Source organism: Rana temporaria, chromosome 8, assembly GCF_905171775.1.
Source record: "Rana temporaria chromosome 8, aRanTem1.1, whole genome shotgun sequence".
NCBI lineage: Eukaryota > Metazoa > Chordata > Amphibia > Anura > Ranidae > Rana > Rana temporaria.
The window spans coordinates 166,199,525-166,220,186 of NC_053496.1; the positions used below are offsets into that span (position 1 = coordinate 166,199,525).

Below are 20,662 nucleotides of genomic sequence, written 5' to 3' on the forward strand. Positions count from 1 at the left end.
TTTTGTGGCCCCAATGAATCCCCAAGCAGCCGTTCAAGACCAAGGATGAGCTAGTGAGTGTTATTTATCGGCGTATGACACGCACCTTCACTTTAACCACTTAAGCCCCGGACCAAAATGCAGCTAAAGGCCCAGGCTTTTGCGATTTGCCACTGCGTGGCTCCCAAACAAAATTGGCGTCCTTTTTTCCCCACAAATAGAGCTTTCTTTTGGTGGTATTTGATCACCTCTGCGGTTTTTATTTTTTGCGCTATAAACAAAAATAGAGCGACAATTTTGAAAAAAAAATTCAATATTTTTTACTTTTTGCTATAATAAATATCCCCCAAAAATATATATAAACATTTTTTTTCCCTCAGTTTAGGCCGATACGTATTCTTCTACCTATTTTTGGTTAAAAAAAAAAAAAAAAAATCGCAATAAGTGCTTATCGATTCGTTTGCGCAAAATTTATAGCGTTTACAAAATAGGGGATAGTTTTATTGCATGTTTATTAATATTTTTTTTTTTTACTACTAATGGCGGCGATCAGCGTTTTTTTTTTCGTGACTGCGACATTATGGCGGACACTTCGGACAATTTTGACACATTTTTGGGACCATTGTCACTTTCACAGCAAAAAATGCATTTAAATTGCATTGTTTACTGTGAAAATGACAGTTGCAGTTTGGGAGTTAACCACAGGGGGCGCTGAAGGAGTTATGTTTCACCTAGTGTGTGTTTACAACTGTAGGGGGGTGTGGCTGTAGGTCTGACGTCATCGATCGAGTCTCCCTATAAAAGAGATCACTCGATCGATGCAGCCGCCACAGTGAAGCACGGGGAAGCCGTGTTTACATGCGGCTCTCCCCGTTCTTCAGCTCCGGGGAGCGATCGCGAGGGGGTGGCTAGAAACGAATAGCCGCCCCCTCATCCCGGATCGCTCCCAGACGATTTCCGACCGACGCATGTACCAGGAGGGGGGGGTCCCGATCAGACCCCCGACCCGCGGAAAGGCAGGGACGTACATGTACGCCCATCTGCCTGTACGTGCCATTCTGTGGACGTATATATACATGTGGCGGTCGTTAAGTGGTTAAGAGGGAAGATTCAGGAAAAAAAAAAAAAACAATTTTAAATAAAGAACTGTGAAGCAAAATAAGGGTCAGTGCCCATCAATGCAGCCTCCCCATTGCCATGTACCCAGCCTGACCCATGCCCATTTGCAGCCTCGGAGGGGACAGGACGAGGGCTAAGAGATTACATGCAGGAGAATATCCTGTTTTCTCGGCGGCCTCTTTAATACCAAGTCCTGCCTTCTATGATCCAATGGCAGCCCAGGAGACAGAACTTCCTAGTACAGATGCCGCTAAGTAAGCACTTGTGATGCCCCTCTCCCTGTCCCCTCTGAGGTAGCGCTGATAAATACAGTATACATCTTTAGTAGCCCAGGGGCCGCAAAAGATATACATATCCAAATTGTTGTCTTATTTTTTAATTAAAAAAAAAAAGTGTATTTTTTCCCCAAAAAAGTGCCGCTGCGCACTGCGGTGTGACAGAAAGTATTGCAATGATCGCAATTTTATTCTCTAGGGCCCTCTTCTGCAATTAGCGGACCTCCAGCTGTTGCAAAACTACAAGTCCCATCATGCCTCTGCCTCTGGGTGTCATGCTTGTTGCTGTCAGAGTCTTGCTATGCCTCAAGGGACTTGTAGTTCTGCAACAGCTGGAGGTCCGCTAATTGCATATCCCTGCTCTAGGGTGTTAGAATAAAAAAATATATATAATGTTTGGGGGTTCTAATTAGAGGGAAGGAGATGGCAGTGAAAACAGACAGGGGAAGCTCCATTAGCATTGCTGGTTGTCTTGTCATACCAATGGCCACCACAAGATGGCGCCAGATCATAGAAGGAAGCATAGGCCTGCAGAAGGCCGCAAAGCTGCGGCCTCGATTACCAGCTGGTGCGGCCCGACGCGATCGCGCTGCAGGGGAGGTGGGGCACACAGACACAGGATACCCCAGATTATAATATATATATATATATATATATATATATATATATATATATATAAAAAATATTATACACACACACCCCATAGTTATAGTTTGTACTTTGTAGGCACTATAACTTTCACTTAAGACCCCTTTCACACTGAGGGCATATTGCAGGCGCTATAGTGATAAAAATAGCGCCTGCAATCCGCCCTTAAAAAACTGCTCCATTGTGAAAGCCCAAGGGCTTTCACACTGGAGCGTTGCGCTAGCGGCTAGCAGGACCGTAAGAAAAGTCCTGCTAGCGGCATCTTTGGAGCGGTGTGTATACCACTCCTCCACCTCTACTGCCCATTGAAATCAATGGGACAGCGTGGCTATACCGCCCACAATGCGCTGCTTTTAACCCTTTCTCGGCCGCTAGCGGGGGTTAAATGCGCCCCGCTAGCGGCCTGAAATGCGCCGCAAATCCGCCCCATAGCGCCGGCGGTAAAAACAGCGGCGTTTTACCGCCGACGCTCAGTGTGAAAGGGGTCTTAGGGATTATGTCTTCTTTAAATTTTCTTGTGTTTTGAATCACTATCAATGCAGATCCTCTGCAGATACCGAGACATTCTGCAGAAGAACATGACGATACAATACAACTTTCATTGGTCCCTCAACAGATCAGTGCTATGAGGCAACAAATCTATGAAGCTTCCTCCACCATGCTTCACAGTTTGGGTGAATATTTGGTGTTCTATATGCTATACATATGTTAAAAAACAGCTTAATGTAGAAAATTGTTCCATTAGGGCTGTGAAAGACCCAGGTGGTCTTCAGAAAAACTGAGGCAGGCCCTCATTTTTCTTGTTGAACAGCAGTGTCCTCCTCCTCCATGGTAAAGTCCCTCGAACACCACTTGTTCAGCGTTTTCCTAATAGTAGACTCATGAACGTTGATGTTAGCAAGTGCCAGAGATGCCTTCAGGTCTTTTGCCGTCACCCTAGTGTTGTCCCTTATGTGTTTGAGGATTGTGTTGCGTGCCTGTGCGCTGATCTTTGTAGGACGCCCGCTCCTAGGAAGAGTGGCCACCGTGCTGAATTTTTTCCATTTGGAAATGATCCCTTTGACTGTGGACAGGTTCATTTCCAAGTTTTTGGCAATCTTTTTGTAACCTTTACCACTATTATGAGCTTCAACCACTTGTTTCCGGAGGTCCTCCGAGATCTCTTTGGATCGGACTACGGCAAACTTGGACGTGCGACGTTTCTGTTTGTGCCGAGTCACAGGAGGGTTTTGGACGAGAACAGTCTTCGTATTCCCCAGATCTTTACCCCCAGAAGTTGCGTCGTCTTCTCCGGAGGACACATGTTCTTCTCCTTTCCCAGACGCATCGGATTCCCTGGAGGACACACGTTCTTCTCCTTTCCCAGACGCATCGGATTCCCTGGAGGACACATGTTCTCCTCCTTTCCCAGACGTATCGGATTCCCTGGAGGACACATGTTCTTCTCCGTTCCCAGATGTGTCTACTTCCCTGTAGGACACATCTTCTCCTTTCCCGTAAGCGTCTTCTTCCCCAGAGGACACTTCTTCTTTCACCCGGTGGCCGGGTGCAGTTACGGTGCCACGGGAGGTGGTTTCTCTTTCAGCAGATGCTTTCCTAGCAGGCCGCCTTTTCCTCACACGCCGCTTATTACGTAGCCCATCGTGATCAACTTTATCCTCCATCTTTTACGACAGGATTATGAAATATCTCCAACGTGTTATTGGTTAAAGTTCCATCTAGCAGAAAAACAAAAACATGAAGATGGAAACATTCAATGCCAACTATATACACGTGGTGACAAGCTATGGTGGAGCTATGAAATCAGTCCACCCAATCAAGAGACATCAGGATAATCTTATAATAGGGATGTATAACCGATTACTACAATCAAAGATGGCTACTCTACTGTGCTTAACCACTTCCTGTCCGGTCAAAAGCAGATTGACGTCCGGGAAATGGTTCCGTTTTCCTGACTGGACGTCTATTGACTTCCTACAGGATAACAACCGCCGCTCGACCCATGGAGGCGCGCATCGCGGCGATGGGTGGTGCGGTGTGTCAGTCTGACACACTGCTTTACCAGGTGATCAGCCGTGTCCAATCACAATGTAAACAGGAAGAGCCGTTGATCGGCTTTTCCTCGCTCGCGTCTGACAGATGCTATTAGAGAGCCGATTGGCGGCTCTCCTGACAGGGGGGGTTCGCAGTGATTTTTTAACAGCGCAGCCCTCCCTTGGATGCCCACACTGGACCACCTAGGAAGCCGCCAGGACCACCAGGGAAGCCTTAACATGTGGATAGCCAGGTACATCCCCCATAGCCATCCACATGTTCCAAAACATGCCCAACATATGCCAATCAGTGCCCACATATGGTGGGAGCTGCATTCATGGCAATACGGTGGGCGCGGCATGCATGGCAATACGGTGGGCGCGGCATGCATGGCAATACGGTGGGCGCTGCATTCATGGCTATACGGTGGGAGCTGCATTCATGGCTATACGGTGGGCGCGGCATTCATGGCTATACGGTGGGAGCTGCATTCATGGCTATGCGGTGGGCGCTGCATTCATGGCTATACGGCGGGTGCTGCATTCATGGCTATGCGGTGGGCGCGGCATTCATGGCTATACGGTGGGCGCTGCATCATGGCCATACGGTGGGTGCTGCATTCATGGCTATACGGTGGGCGCGCCATTCATGGCTATACGGTGGGTGCGCCATTCATGGCTATACGGTGGGTGCGCCATTCATTTCTATGGAGTGGTTGCTGCATTCATGGCTATACGATGGGAGCTGCATTCATGACTATGGAGTGGTTGCTGCATTCATGGCTATGGAGTGGTTGCTGCATTCATGGCTATGGAGTGGGAGCTGCATTCATGGCTATGGAGTGGGAGCTGCATTCATGGCTATGGAGTGGGAGCTGCATTCATGGCTATGGGGTGGGAGCTGCATTCATGGCTATGGAGTGGGAGCTGCATTCATGGCTATGGAGTGGGAGCTGCATTCATGGCTATGGGGTGGGAGCTGCATTCATGGCTATGGAGTGGGAGCTGCATTCATGGCTATGGGGTGGGAGCTGCATTCATGGCTATGGGGTGGGAGCTGCATTCATGGCTATGGAGTGGGAGCTGCATTCATGGCTATGGGGTGGGAGCTGCATTCATGGCTATGGGGTGGGAGCTGCATTCATGGCTATGGAGTGGGAGCTGCATTCATGGCTATGGGGTGGGAGCTGCATTCATGGCTATGGAGTGGGAGCTGCATTCATGGCTATGGGGTGGGAGCTGCATTCATGGCTATACGATGGGAGCTGCATTCATGACTATGGAGTGGTTGCTGCATTCATGGCTATGAGGTGGGCGCTGCATTCATGGCTATGAGGTGGGCGCTGCATTCATGGCTATGAGGTGGGCGCTGCATTCATGGCTATGAGGTGGGCGCCGCATTCATGGCTATACGGTATCTGCACCCCCTCCCCCCTGAAAGGTGCCAATTGTGGCACCAGAGGGGGAGGGGGGGATTTTTTGGAATTAAAAAATAATAAAAAAACAGTAGTTAGCCCATTTTTTTGTATAATGTGAAAGATGACGTTACGCCGAGTAAATAGATACCCAACATGTACAGAGCGGAGGGGCGGGACATTGCACCCCTCACACGCTAACCAGAGCTGTAACGCTCTGCAGGATCCAATACAAACATGGAATCCATGCACATGTGTTATTTTGCACACAATGAATGCATTTATCACATTGTTGTACAAGGTGGACTATCCCTTTAAGAATGCAAAAGTCCACAGACAGCCTTCTCTGAGTCAGTGCCATGGCAGCATTCTCCCTCCACCCAATCACACACCAGACACCCCCCTGTACCTCCATAATAAACTCCTCTACCTGATTCCACCGCTACCACTCTCCACCTTCTTCCCTCAGCAGTCCTTGATGTCACCAGCTCAGTCCCGCCTCTTCCGGGGGTGCACACGTGATTTCAGCAACATCCGCTATCTCCTGCGCATGTGCGGCCAGAGGCACAGAGAGGGGTCTGGCTGCGGAACGCGGATCATGAGCTGTCTACTGCGCATGTGCGAGGGTTCTGTGGCTAACACAGGAAGCAGCGCGGCGGCCATCTTGGAGAAGGGCAAACAAAGCCATAACTGTACATAGGAATGTATTGAATGCAGTGTGTGATGAGTGGTGACTTGTAGGAAGTGGCCTGTCTGTATTATCTAACATTACTCAATTATTATTATTACAGTAAGATATTTTAGGAGCTGCTCCCTAAATCATCTCCAGTACAAAATAAAAATATTAATAAAAATTAAAATATTAACAATAATATTAAAATTATGTTTATTATTATCCCGAATAAGTATTATTAGGATGATTTTTGTTCTGTAGATGATTCAGCTCCCAAAATATTTTACTGTAACAATAATTATTAATATTGCTATTGTTATTATTGTCTTGGGTACGATTCATTTTATTGTATAGTAGATTCAGAAGGACCAGCTCCTAAAATATATTACTGTAATAATAATATCTATGAATAAGATTGTCATTATTAATGGCAATATTATTATTATTTTTGTATTGTAGATGACTCAGAAGGGTCCACTTCTAAAATCTATTACTGTAATAACAGACATCCCAAGTCTCCAGCGAGGTGCAGGATTCTCCCGGACACCCGCGAGTGCCCTGCCATCTCCCAGCAGCAGGGCTGATACTGGGCGGCACTGGCATATCCTCCATGTGTCCTCCTCCGGCCCACTGTTTTTCTGCGCCACTCCTCCATTCTCCTCTGGCCCACCGTCTCTCTGCGCCCCCCCTCCATTCTCCCCTGGCCCGCTGTCCTTATGCGCCCCCCTTTGTTGTCCTCTGGTCCTCCTGCGCCCCCCTCCATTCTCCTCTGGGCCCACTGTCCTATGCCCTCCTCTGTCCTTCTGTGCCCCCCTCTGTTCTCCTCCGGCCTGCTCTCCTTCTGTGCCCCCCTCTGTTCTCCTCCGGCCCGCTGTCCTTCTATGCCCCCCTCCGCTCTCCTCCGGCCTGCTGTCCTTCTATGCCCCCCTCCGCTCTCCTCCAGCCCGCTGCCCTTCTGCGCTGCCCGTTCTTTTCCGGCCCGATGTCCTTCTACGCCCGCCATCCTCTCTTCTCCTCCAGGCCGGCTGTCCCTCTGAGCCCCCCCCTCCGTTCTCCTCCAGCCCACTATCCTTCTGCGCCCCCCCTCTGTTCTCCTCTGGCCCGCTGTCCTTTTGTGCCCCCCCTCTGGCCCACTGTCCTTCTGCGCCCCCTCAGTTCTCCAGGCCAGCTGTCCTTCTGTCCCCGCCCTCAGTTCTTCTCTGACCCTCTGCGCCCCCTCCTTTGTTCTCCTCCGGCCCGCTGTCCTTCTGCGCCCCCCTCCATTCTCCTCTGGGCCCACTGTCCTTCTCTGTTCTCCTGCCGCCAGCTGTCCTACTGTGCCCTGTTCTCCTCCGGCCAGCTGTCCTACTGTGCCCCCCTCTGTTCTCCTCCGGCCTGCTCTCCTTCTGTGCCCCTCTGTTCTCCTCCGGCCTGCTGTCCTTCTGTGCCCCCCTCTGTTCTCCTCCGGCCCGCTGTCCTTCTATGCCCCCCTCCGCTCTACTCCAGCACACTGCCCTTCTGCGCTGCCCTCCGCTCTCTTCCAGCACGCTGCCCTTCTGCGCTGCCTGTTCTTTTCTGGACCGATGTCCTTCTACGCCCGCCATCCTCTCTTCTCCTCCGGCCCACTGTCCCTCTGAGCCCCCCCCTCCGTTCTCCTCCAGCCCACTATCCTTCTGCGCCCCCCCCTCCGTTCTCCTCTGGCCCGCTGTCCTTTTGTGCCCCCCTCTGGCCCACTGTCCTTCTGCACCCCCTCAGTTCCTCAGGCCAGCTGTCCTTCTGTCTCCCCCCTCCGTTCTCCTCTGACCCTCTGCGCCCCCTCCTTTGTTCTCCTCCGGCCCGCTGTTCTTCTGCACCTCCCCTCCATTCTCCTCCGGCCCGCTGTTTCCCACATTCTCCTCCGGCCCGCTGTCCTTCTATGACCCCCCTTTGTTCTCCTCTGACCCGCTGTCCTTCTGTGCCCCCCCTCTGTTCTCCTCCAGCTTGCTGTCCTTCTGCGCCCCCTCCATTCTCCTCCAGCCCGCTTTTCTTCTGTGCCCCCCTCTGTTCTCCTCCGGCCTGCTGTCCTTCTGTGCCCCCCTCTGTTCTCCTCCGGCCCGCTGTCCTTCTGTGCCCCCCTCTGTTCTCCTCCGGACTGCTGTCCTTCTGCGCCCCCTCCATTCTCCTCCAGCCCGCTTTTCTTCTGTGCCCCCCTCTGTTCTCCTCCGGCCTGCTGTCGTTCTGTGCCCCCCTCTGTTCTCCTCCGGCCCGCTGTCCTTCTGTGCCCCCCTCTATTCTCATCTGGCCCGCTGTCCTTCTGCGCCCCCCTCCATTCTCCTTCAGCCCGCGGCCCTTCTGCACCCCTGCTCTCCTCCGGCCCGCTGTCCTTCTACACCCGCCCTCCTTTGTTCTCCTCCGGCCTGCTGTCCTTCTGTGACCCCCCTCTGGCCCGCTGTCCTTCTGTGCCCAAACTCAGTTCTGCTACTGCCCGCTGTCCTTCTTGCGCCCCCCCTCCGGCCAGCTGTCCTTCTGTGCCCACCCTCAGTTCTCCTCCGGCCCACTGTCCTTCTGCCCCCCCTCCATTCTCCTCTGGCCCGCTGTCCTTCTGCGCCCCCACTCCATTCTCCTACTGCCCGCTGTCCTTCTGCATTGGACATGCATTGGACATGAACACCCGACAACGTGAGCCCTGAAGTGTATCTGAACCCTGAAGACTGCAGCTCATCAGCTTAAGAACAACATTGAACAAACACAACATTTCATACTGCCACGTCTTTATTTAACATGGGTCTTCAGCCGATCTCCAGACAAAAAAAATCATATAAAATGAAGAACCCATTAAAAAAATATATTAAATAAAAATTAAAAAAAACTTTTGCTGCATTGTTTTTTTTCCCCCCGCAGTACTTTTCTTCAGCTGCTAGATTCAAACCACTTTCTCTTGGCTATGATTGGTTTGGTGGTGATCAGAGACAGCAAGACTGGTGTGGCTGTGATCCCAGACAGCGGGGATGGTGTGGTTGGGATCAAGGACACTGGGGCTGGGATCAGGGACACTGGGGCTGTTGTGGCTGCAATCAGGGACACTGGGGCTGGCGGGCGTGGCTGCAATCCGGGACACTGGGGCTGGCGGGCGTGGCTGCAATCTGGGACACTGGGGCTGGTGTGGCTGCAATCAGGGACACTGGGGCTGGTGTGGCTGCAATCAGGGACACTGGGGCTGTTGTGGCTGCAATCCGGGACACTGGGGCTGGTGTTGGGCCATAAACCTGTCGTATATAAATAATAGAGGTAAGTTTGTGAGAAGTCATGCACCTCCTTGGACTTAACTCATAGTGTGCCTTCACTTTTTGCAATGTTGCTGAATTCCTGGAATTCAGCCTTTACATTTTTAGATATTTAGTTTTGGATCCTGGGCAAATACCTGGACATTCTGCACAAGAACTTGATACAATTTAGAATTCCCTGGTCCCACGCCAATTGCAATCAGTGCTTTGAGGCAGCACATCTATGAAGCTATCTCCACCATGTTTCACAGTTTGGATAAATGTTTTGTGTCAGTAGGCTGATTTTTTTAAATTTATTTAATATGATGTAGGGTTGTCCCGATACCACTTTTTTAGGACCGAGTACGAGTACCGATACTTTTTTTCAAGTACTCGCCGATACCGAATACCAATACTTTTTTTTAAATGTGTCCCCAAATGCAGCCATGTCCCCCCCCCATATGCAGCCATGTCCCCCCCCACATATGCAGCCATGTCCCCCCACAGATGCAGCCATGTCCCCCCACAGATGCAGCCATGTCCCCCCACAGATGCAGCCATGTCCCCCCCCACATATGCAGCCATGTCCCCCCACAGATGCAGCCATGTCCCCCCACAGATGCAGCCATGTCCCCCCACAGATGCAGCCATGTCCCCCCACAGATGCAGCCATGTCCCCACACAGATGCCGCCATGTCCCCCCATATAAGCAGCCATGTCCCCCCATATAAGCAGCCATGTCCCCCCATGTATGCAGCCATGTCCCCCCATATATGCAGCCATGTCCCCCCATATATGCAGCCATGTCCCCCCATATATGCAGCCATGTCCCCCCATATAAGCAGCCATGTCCCCCCATATATGCAGCCATGTCCCCCCATATATGCAGCCATGTCCCCTCATATAAGCAGCCATGTCCCCCCATATATGCAGCCATGTCCCCCCATATAAGCATCCATGTCCCCTCATATAAGCAGCCATGTCCCCCCATATAAGCAGCCATGTCCCCCCATATAAGCAGCCATGTCCCCCCATATATGCAGCCATGTCCCCCCATATATGCAGCCATGTCCCCCCATATATGCAGCCATGTCCCCCCATATATGCAGCCATGTCCCCCCCCCCTTACCTGCATGCTGCCGCGCCGCTAATACGAGTGGGGAACATTACGCTTTCATTTGAATAGCTGTAATGATTCGCGCCGCGCTGCGTATAGACACTCCCCCTTGCTCGGGATTGGACAGATCACCCGAGCAAGGGGGAGTGTCTATATGCGGCGCGGCGGGAACATTACAGCTATTCAAATGAAAGCTGTAATGTTCCCCGCTCGTATTAACCAGGCGGCCGGCGGGATGTGGTGTAGCGGCGGCGGTGGGGCCGAGTATTCTATTTAGGCATCGGGGCACATCCACGTACAGGTACGTCCTGTACAAGTACTCCCGCAAATACTCGGTATCGGTCCCGATACTAGTATCGGTATCGGGACAACCCTAATATGATGCTATGTACATTTACCAAAAAAGCTTAATTGCTGTCTCGACTGCCCAAAGAAAATTACTATGAAAAAGAAAAAAGGAATCTGCTGCCCCCCCACCTCTAACTGGCCATTGCAGCAAGCACTATTGAAAAGCAACGTATGTTAGAAAAAAGCCAAGGAAAACTCCAAGCGCAACCCCAAAGAGGTCTTCAGAAGGCAAACCCAATTATTCTGGTTGGACAGCAGTGTCCTCCTCCATAATAAAGTCCCATGAGCACCACTTGTTCAAAGTTTTCCTTATGGTGGACTCATGAACATTGATATTATCAAGTGCCAGAGATGCCTTCAGGTCCTTTGCCGTCACCCTAGGGTTCTCCGTCAAATGTTTGAGAATCGTACGGCGCGCCTTTGCGCCGATCTTTGTAGGGCGCCCGCTCCTAGGGAGAGTGGCTACAGTGCTGAATTTTTTCCATTTATAGACAATCTGCCTTACCGTGGACTGATGCAAGTCCAAGTCTTTGGCGATCCTTTTGTAACCCTTTCCACTCTTATGAGCTTCAACAACTTGCTTCCTGAGGTCCTCTGAGATCTCTCTGGATCGGCCTATATTAAACTTTAACATGTCCCATCCCTGTTTGTGCTGAGTGACAGGAGAGTCTTCAACAGTCTCAATACTTCCTAGATCTCCTTCCCCAGGAGAAGGAGCTTCTTCAGCAGAAGATACATGTTCTTTTTCTTTCCCAGATGTGTCGTCTTCCCTGGAGGACCCACGTTTTCCTTTTTCAGCTCTGTCTGCTTCCCTGGAGGATACACGTTGCTCTCCTTTCCTAAATGTGTCCACTTCCCTTGAGGACCCATGTTCTTCTCCTTTCTCAGATGTGTCCGCTTCCCTGAAGGACCCATGTTCTTCTCCTTTCCCAGGTGTGTCCGCTTCCCTGGAGGACCCATGTTCTTTTTCTTTCCCAGATGTGTCGTCTTCCCTGGAGGACCCAAGTTTTCCTTTTTCAGCTCTGTCTGCTTCTCTGGAGGATACACGTTGCTCTCCTTTCCTAAATGTGTCTGCTTCCCTGGAGGACCCATGTTCTTCTCCTTTCTCAGATGTGTCCGCTTCCCTGGAGGACCCATGTTCTTCTCCTTTCTCAGGTATGTCCGCTTCCCTGGAGGACCCACGTTTTCCTTTTTCAGCTCTGTCTGCTTCCCTGAAGGATACACGTTGCTCTCCTTTCCTAAATGTGTCTGCTTCCCTGAAGGACACATGTTCTTCTCCTTTCCCAGATGTATCGTCTTCCCTGGAGGACCCACGTTTTCCTTTTTCAGATCTGTCTACTTTCCTGGAGGATACACATTCCTCTCCTTTCCTAAATGTGTCTGCTTCCCTGAAGGACCCATGTTCTCCTTTCTCAGATGTGTCCGTTTCCCTGAAGGTCACATGTTCTTTTCCTTTCCTGGATATATCTTCTTCCCTGGAGGACCCAAATTCTTTTCCTTTCCCAGATATGTCTTCTTCTCCAGACGACACGTATTCTTCTTTCACCTGAATGTTTCTTTTTTTTACTGCAAATCTGCCACAGCCGTCAAACTTTTCCCTCTCACAAGAGTCAGGATTTGAGGTTTTTGTTTGGCTACTGGGCGCAGTAACAGTGGTATGGAAGGTGGTCTCTCTTCCAACAGTTGTTCTCCCAGTAGGCTTCCTTTTCCTCACACTGCGCTTATTACGAAGGCCATCTTCACAGAGACGGCGGTCATTGTCGCTTTTATCCTCCATCTTTTCGACAGGCTTGTGAAATATCTCCGTGTTATTGCTTAGAGCGCCATCTACAGAAAAAAAAGATGAAAACATTCAATGCCAACTATATGTACATATAACATTTTAAGCCTACGTTCCCTAAAAAAAAAAAAAAAGGAAGGACGACGACATGGGACATTACTTGCCTCCAGGGCCGATCCGCCCTATAGGCTCTCTATGCAAGCCGCTTAGGGCCCCGCAAAGCTGCGAAGGGCCCCCCCAAATTACTAGAGGCCCCGCCTGGTGACATGGGACATTACTTACCTCCAGGGCCGATCCGCCCTATAGGCTCACTATGCAAGCCGCTTAGGGCCCCGCAAAGCTGCGAAGGGCCCCCCAAATTACTAGAGGCCCCACCTGGTGACATGGGACATTACTTACCTCCAGGGCCGATCCACCCCATAGGCTCTCTATGCAAGTCACTTAGGGCCCCGCAAAGCTGCGAAGGGCCCCCCAAAATTACTAGAGGCCCCCGCCTGGTGAGAAGTCATTTTCGCCCCCTCACCCCGCTTCTCAACTCGCTGGCTGCATGGGAGAAGAGGTAAGAAGTCAGCACCCCCTGCTTCTCAATTTAATGTAAGATGTCATTTCCGACAGCAGAACGCCCCCTACCCCCCGCTTCTCAACTTTCTTTAACCACTTAAGACCCGGACCAAAATGCTGCTAAAGGACCTTGCCCCTTTTTGCGATTCGGAACTGCGTCGCTTTAACAGACAATCGCGCGGTCGTGCGACGTGGCTCCCAAACAAAATTGGCGTCCTTTTTTCCCCACAAATAGAGCTTTCTTTTGGTGGTATTTGATCACCTCTGCGGTTTTTATTTTTTGCGCTATAAACAAAAATAGAGCGACAATTTTGAAAAAAATTCAATATTTTTTACTTTTTGCTATAATAAATATCCCCCAAAAATATAAAAAAAAACATTTTTTTTCCCTCAGTTTAGGCCGATACGTATTCTTCTACCTTTTTTTGGTATAAAAAAAAAAAAATCGCAATAAGCGTTTATCAATTGGTTTGCGCAAAATGTATAGCGTTTACAAAATAGGGGATAGTTTTATTGCATTTTTATAATTATTTATTTTTTTACTACTTATGGCGGCGATCAGCGATTTTTTTCGTGACTGCGACATTATGGCGGACACTTCGGACAATTTTGACACATTTTTGGGACCGTTGTAATTTTCACAGCAAAAAATGCATTTAAATTGCATTGTTTATTGTGGAAATGACAATTGCAGTTTGGGAGTTAACCACAGGGGGCGCTGAACGTGTTAGGCTTCACCTAGTGTGTGTTTACAACTGTAGGGGGGTGTGGCTGTAGGTCTGACGTTATTGATTGTGTCTCCCTATAAAGGGGATGACACGATCGATGCCCCCGCCACAGGGAAGCACGGGGAAGCCGTGTTTACACACGGCTCTCCGCGTTCTTCAGCTCCGGGGACCGATCGCCGCACTCCAGCAGCGATCGGGTCCGCGGGACCCACCGTCCTGGTCACGGAGCTTCGGCCCGGGCCGCGGGAGCGCGCCGCGGGCGTGCGCCCGCGACCCACGGGTGGGTACCAGTACAGGACGTACCTGTACGTGGATGTGCCATTCTGCCGACGTATATGTGCAGGAGGCGGTTCTTAAGTGGTTATTGTGACATGTCACTGTCGTCAGCGCCCCCCGCTTCTCATTTTTAATGTGCCATGTCATTTTGCTTAGGGCCCCCAGGGAGGTCAGGATCGGCACTGCTTACCTCCAATGTGATGGGTCCCTTGTGCTTCTGTCCTCTAGTTCATTAGTAATCTTTCTCCTCTGATACCCTCACTCTTGCCATCGTAATCATCTTGTTTGGTTGGGGGGGAGTGGCCACAGGCTGCCACCAGTAGAGCCCAACCCTGCCCGTCCTTTCCACCCAGCATCTCCATTCATAGAAGCTGTCCTACAGCATCTATAAGGGCCCTTTCACACTGGTGCGTTTTTACCGAATTTTTGCGGTAAAAATAGAGCTATTAAAATTCTCCCCGTGCCCCTCTCCATTGAAATGAATTAAAAACGCGGTAAAATCGCAGTAAAAACGCAGTAAAATTGCGGTATTTTACCGCGATTTTAACGCTCCGTTTTTACAGCGGTTTTTAATTAATTTCAATGGAGGGGGCATGGGGAGCGTTTTAATAGCGCTATTTTTACCGCGAAAACGCGGCAAAAACGCACCAGTGTGAAAGGGCCCTTACTGAAACACAATCTATGAATGGAGGGGGGCGGCCTTTTTAATCGCTCGCCCTTCGTCTGTTCACAGAAGCTGTAGGTACAGTTTTTATGAAGGGCGGAGCTGAGCAGAAAGGCTGGGCATACTCTTGATGGGCATACTCTTGATAAGTGCCAATGAAAGCTTCTTGGTTCCATTAACCCCCGCTGCTCTGGAGGACTGCGGTGGCAGGTGTGGGCATTGTCATAGGAAGAGAACTTCTGAGACAGAAGCACAAGGGACACATCACACTGAAGGTAGGTAATGCCCCCTTGTATTTATTTAGCAATTTTTGACCTCTGGAAAGTTTAACCCCCCTTCATGACCAGGGCATGTTTTCCTATTCAGCGCTGCGCTACTGTAACTGTCAATTCCGCGGTCATGCAACACTGAACCCAAATTACATTTACAGTGGAACCTTATATTACGAGCATAATCCGTTCCAGGAGAATGCTTGTAATCCAAATCACTCGCAATTTAAAGCGAGTTTCCCCCATAGAAGTCAATGGAAACATTTGTTTCGCATTGACTTCTATGGCATGCAATTACTGCATGTGGCCAGAGGTGGGGGGGGGCGCCGGAGAGCCTCGGAAATACTTGGGGATAGCTCAGCTGATCTCTGAAAAAATTAGGGACGGAGTGTTTCAGAGTGATTCCGACTATTTCCGAACTGTTTCGAGTGTCTCCGGCACCCCTGGTCAAATGCGGTACTGCACACCCCATTCGCTAGAATTCTGCTCGTTTTGTGAGACAACACTCCCAAACAGAGTCAGGATTAAAAAAAAAAAAGCTGCACGTTTATTCAAAACACACATTAACTGTAAACTAAGGTTCCGCTGTATATATTAAAAAAAAAATAACTCTAATCCAGGGCTCGACAAATCCCGGTCGCCAGGTCGCCATGGCGACTAGAAATAGGGTCCTGGCGACTTGGCTTGGAAGGGGGGAACCATCTGGTGGTGAGCCTTTGGTATTACAAGTTATTACCACCAGATGTGTGAGCTGGCGCCATCTGGTGGTGGCCGTTGGTATTACAAGTGAAGCATTACAAGTTAAACAGCAATTCTAATGTAATTTTTCACTATTTTCACTGCCATCTTCTTCCCTCTAATTAGAACCCCCAAACATTATATATATTTTTTATCCTAACATCCTAGAGAATAAAATGGCGATCGTTGCAATACTTTCTGTCACACCGTATTTGCGCAGCGGTCTTACAAGCGCACTTTTTTGGGAAAAAATTACACTTTTTTTAAATAAAAAATAAGACAACAGTAAAGTTATCCCCATTTTTTTAATATTATGAAAGATAATGTTACGCCGACTAAATTCATACCCAACATGTCACGCTTCAAAATTACGTCCGCTCGTGGAATGCCGACAAACTTTTACCCTTTAAAATCTCCATAGGCGACGTTTAAATTTTTTTTACAGGTTGCATGTTTTGAGTTACAAAGGAGGTCTAGGGCTAGAATTATTGCTCTCGCTCTACCAATCGCGGCGATACCTCACATGTGTGGTTTGAACACCGTTTACATATGCGGGCGCTGCTCACGTATGTGTTCGCTTCTGCGCGCAAGCTCGGCGGGACGGGGCGCGTTTTCTGGCTCCTAACTTTATTTAGCTGGCTCCTAGATTCCAAGCAAATTTGTCAAACCCTGCTCTAATCAGTGTAGATTATTTAATTCTGTCAGTAATAATAAATGTATATTGACTGGTTGCAAAAAAGTATAGGATATTTTTATGGACTTTTTTTATTTATTTATTTTTACTAGTAATGGTGGCGATCAGCGATTTTTACTGGGACTGCGTTCTTTCATCGAACAAATCGAACACTAAGTGACGCTTTTTTTTTGCGGACCAGTGACACCAATACAGTGATCAGTGCTAAAAATATGCACTGTCACTGTACTAATGACACTGGCTGGGAAGGGGTTAACACTAGGGGGCGATCAATGGGTTAAGTGTGCTCCTAGCTGGTGCTTTCTAACTGTGTGGGGGATGGTCTGACTGGATGAAGACAGAGATCCGTGTTGCTGCTTAGCAGGAACACAAGGACCCGGATTCAGATACAATAGTGTATCTATCGGCGGGCGTATCAGGGCGCAAGTTCCGTATTCAGAAAGATCTTGCGCCCTAAGTTAAGGCGGCGTAACGTATGTGGTCCGGCGTAAGCCCGCATAATTCAAATGGGGATGTTGGGGGCGTGTTTTATTAAAATTAATTGTGACCCCACGTATATGATTTTTTTTACGAACGGCGCATGTGCCGTTCGTGAAAGAATCCCAGTGCGCATGCTCGAAATTCCGCCGCAAATCGTCATTGCTTTAGACGTGAACGTAACTTACGTACAGCCCTATTCGCGAACGACTTACGCTAAATTTTCAAAATTCGACGCGGGAACGACGTTCATACTTAACATAGGATACGCCTCATATAGCAGGGGTAACTTTACGCCGGAAAAAGCCTTACGTAAACGACGTAAAGAAAATGCGCCGGGCGGACGTACGTTTCTGAATCTGCGTATCTACATAATTTGCATATTCCTCGCGTAAATCTACGGAAGCGCCACCTAGCGGCCAGCGTAAATATGCAGCCTAAGATACGACGGTGTAAGACACTTACGCCAGTCGGATCTTAGGGAAATCTATGCGTAACTGATTCTCTGAATCAGTCGCATAGATACGACCCCGCAACTCAGAGTTACGAAGCCGTATCCGGAGATACGCCGTCGTAACTGCTATCTGAATCCGGGCCATGATCTCCAACTTTATCTCTGTCAGAACGGCAATCTGCCTTGATAACATAGCCAGAAAATATAGGGTACTGATGTTTGTTGCCATTTCACGGGCGCACATAAATTGATGGTTTGAAATGTTGGGTTTCAATCCCCTTTATCTATGGGGAATGTGATATTCTTAGGGCTCCTGACAGCAGCCTACTTATGATTCTGGGGGTATCAGATGCCTGTGTCCCCCCCCACTGCCCGTCATGGTTCCGTCCTATGACCCACTACATCATTAGGACTTGGCAGTGAGGTGGGGTCAGCGGAAGATACCACAGCGTTCAGCGGGGGAGGGCGGGGACACAGCCATCAACATCTCCTGAATGTGTTCTAAACAAGACCAATGGCGGACAGGAGCCAAAGTTCTGAGACAACCTTCTGTTATCTGAGTGTGTGACATGGAAACTGTCACCTGCACACATTACAAGCCATCCGTCCAGACCCCCACCTGTACCGCCATGACTTCCTCTCTACCTGATTCCACCGCTCACGCTCTCCCCATTCTTCCCTCTGCGTTTCTTCTGCCGGGTGACGTCACTAGACTGGCCCCGCCTCCGGGCGTTAAACACAAATCATGTGGACAACTAATTTAGGCTATCTGCTGCGCATGTGTGAGAGTTCTGCTTCCATAGCGACAGGAAACGTTTATACCGAAACAGGAAAGAGCTCTGCGGCCATTTTGGAGAAGGGCAATTTCGCCAAATGAAGAGATAAGTATAGAAATATATACAGTGGGTGTGCTGACTTTTAGGAAGTGAGTTTTTTTTTTTTTTTATTTATTTATCTTTGACATAATGGTAATAGTAACAACACAAATTATTATAATAATTATCGACATAAGAAGAATCTCAATAAAAAAATAACAATAATAAAAAATAATAACATAATAATATATTAGTAGTATATTTATTATTATTATTATTATTAATAATAGTAGTATATTCTTATTAATATTATTATAATACATTTTTAGTCTTTTATTATTAGTAATAGCAGTATATTTATTATTAAGGCTAGTAATAGTATATTTATTATTTTTATTTGTGTTAGTAGTATATGTATTACTATTATTATTTTTATTATTATTAGTATCATCATTTTTTTTTTTTAGTAGTAGTTAGAAGTAGTACATTTAATATTTTTTTATTATTATTATTATTTTTATTATAATAATTATTAGTAGTAGTACTTCAGTACCATATTGCGTACCATGTGTTTTGGCGCTGTGCAATTTGAAAAATTACACCTGCGTCTTTTATTTTTTTCGTATTTAACAGGCATAGGGAAGACCATTTAACCCCTTTCACACTGAGGCGCTTTGCAGGCGCTATACCGCTAAAAATGTCACCTGCAAAGCACTCTGAAAGAGCCACTCAATTCACTCCAGCGTGAAAGCTCAAGGGTGCGCTGGCAGGATGCTAAAAAAAAGTCCTGCCAGCAAAATATTTGTATACACCGCTCCTAAAGCTCCTCTGCCCATTGAAATTTGGGGGGAAAAAAAACGGTTTCATGAATTAAAAAATTACAAAACAGTAAAGTTAGCTCAATTTTCTCCTATAATGTGAAAGATGATGTTACGCCGAGTAAATAGATACTTAACATGACATGCTTTAAAATTGCGCACACTCATGGAATGACGCCAAACTTCGGTACTTAAAAATCATAGGCGACACAATTTTTTTTTTACAGGTTACTATTTTCGAGTTACAGAGGAGGTCTAGTACTAGAACTGTTGCACACGCTCTAACGCACGCGACAATACCTCACATGTGGGGTTTACATATGTTGGCGGGACTTACATGCGCGTTCGCTTCTGGGGGCGAGCTACCGGGAACAGGGGCGTTTAAAAAATAAAATAAAAAATTCATTACATTTTTATTTTACTTCATTTTTTTATGTTTACACTTTTTTTTTTAATCACTTTTATTCCTATTACAAGGAATGTAAACATCCCTTGTAATAGGAATCAGTGTGACAGGTCCTCTTTATGGAGAGATGCGGGTCAACAAGACCTCACATCTCTCCTCCAGGCTTACAAGCATGAGATTGTGAAAAAAAAAAATTACCGATCTCATGCCGACAGCTGCGATTGCGGCTTTGTTTACTTCCGGGTACCGGGCGTGACGTCATAACTTTGTGCCCGGGCCTCCGACGGTCATAGAGATGGCCATCTGGTAACCACTCATCTCTATGCTTACCAGCCAGCGCTGGTCGATTCGTTCTCCGGGCCCCCGATGGCATAGGAGAGCCCGGAGAAGCACCGGATGGACGTCCCCTCCCACTGCCTATAAGAGCGATCAAGCGGCGGAACTGCCGCTTTGATCGTTCTTATCGTGCAGAGAATCGCCGGCGATATTTGAATGATGCCTGTAGCTGGAGGCATCATTCAGATATCACCGCACAAAGCCGAGGACGTCCATGGTAGGCAAGTGGTTAAAGATCCAACTTAGACACATCAATAATAACAGTACCCATTTGTCTATTCTAAGACCCCTTTCACACTGGGGCGTTTTTTAGGCGCTTTGACGTTATAAAAAGCACCTGAAAGAAGCCTCATCTGCAATCCCAATGTGAAAGCCTGAGTGCTTTCAGAGCCCTTTCACACTGCCAGCGCCCGGAAAACGCTGGTAAAGCTCCGCTAAGACCCCTTTCACACTGGGGCGTTGTTCAGTCGCTTTGGCGTTAAAAAGAGCGCCTCAATGGGAAGGGGGCTTTAGGAGTGGTTTAGTGTGAAAGCACTCGGGCTTTCACATTGGGATTGCAGATGCAGCTTCTTTCAGGCGCTGTTCACAGAAATCCACCAAAGTTATTGCCTCTAGGAATATTTTATTACCCTTTCAGATACAGGCTTAAGGGTTTGTAAAGGAAAACATTTTTTTTATCTTAATAGCTTCCTTTACCTTAATGCAGTGCTGTTTTCTCATGTCTTCATTGTTCATTTTTGCTCTCAAGTTGCTGTAATTCTTCTCTCATCTCCACACTTCCTGGTTGTCTGTTTCCTGATAACCACAGTACTGGGAGC

At 48.3% G+C, this 20,662-nt stretch overlaps 2 protein-coding genes across 4 annotated transcripts; both read right to left on the reverse strand.

Annotated features, from left to right (window-relative positions):
• Window positions 1-2,501: 2,501 nt before the first annotated feature.
• LOC120909941 lies at window positions 2,502-5,995 on the reverse strand. Its single transcript, XM_040321761.1, has 2 exons — window positions 5,900-5,995; window positions 2,502-3,739 (listed from the first exon to the last, which is right to left on the reverse strand). Exon 2 carries the CDS (start codon window positions 3,683-3,685, stop codon window positions 2,813-2,815), a length of 873 nt encoding a protein of 290 aa, XP_040177695.1. The 5' UTR covers window positions 3,686-3,739; window positions 5,900-5,995; the 3' UTR covers window positions 2,502-2,812.
• Window positions 5,996-10,654: 4,659 nt separating this feature from the next.
• Window positions 10,655-18,256, reverse strand: LOC120909896 (spore wall protein 2-like). 3 transcript variants are annotated; one of them, XM_040321696.1, is made up of 3 exons: window positions 18,115-18,256; window positions 11,774-12,655; window positions 10,655-11,665 (listed from the first exon to the last, which is right to left on the reverse strand). In XM_040321696.1, the coding sequence occupies exons 2-3, from the start codon at window positions 12,603-12,605 to the stop codon at window positions 11,067-11,069; spliced, it is 1,431 nt and encodes a 476-aa protein (XP_040177630.1). In that variant the 5' UTR covers window positions 12,606-12,655; window positions 18,115-18,256; the 3' UTR covers window positions 10,655-11,066. The 3 variants fall into 3 exon arrangements, with proteins under 3 accessions (XP_040177630.1, XP_040177628.1, XP_040177629.1); XM_040321694.1 differs by having other exon boundaries at window positions 10,656-12,655; window positions 18,115-18,244; XM_040321695.1 differs by having other exon boundaries at window positions 10,656-12,655; window positions 18,089-18,244.
• Window positions 18,257-20,662: the final 2,406 nt, after the last annotated feature.

Bases quoted from the DNA above. Each gene is read 5' to 3' on its own strand.
- LOC120909896 (XM_040321694.1), bottom strand. From the start codon at position 12,605: ATGGAGGATAAAAGCGACAATGACCGCCGTCTCTGTGAAGATGGCCTT.
- LOC120909941 (XM_040321761.1), bottom strand. From the start codon at position 3,685: ATGGAGGATAAAGTTGATCACGATGGGCTACGTAATAAGCGGCGTGTG.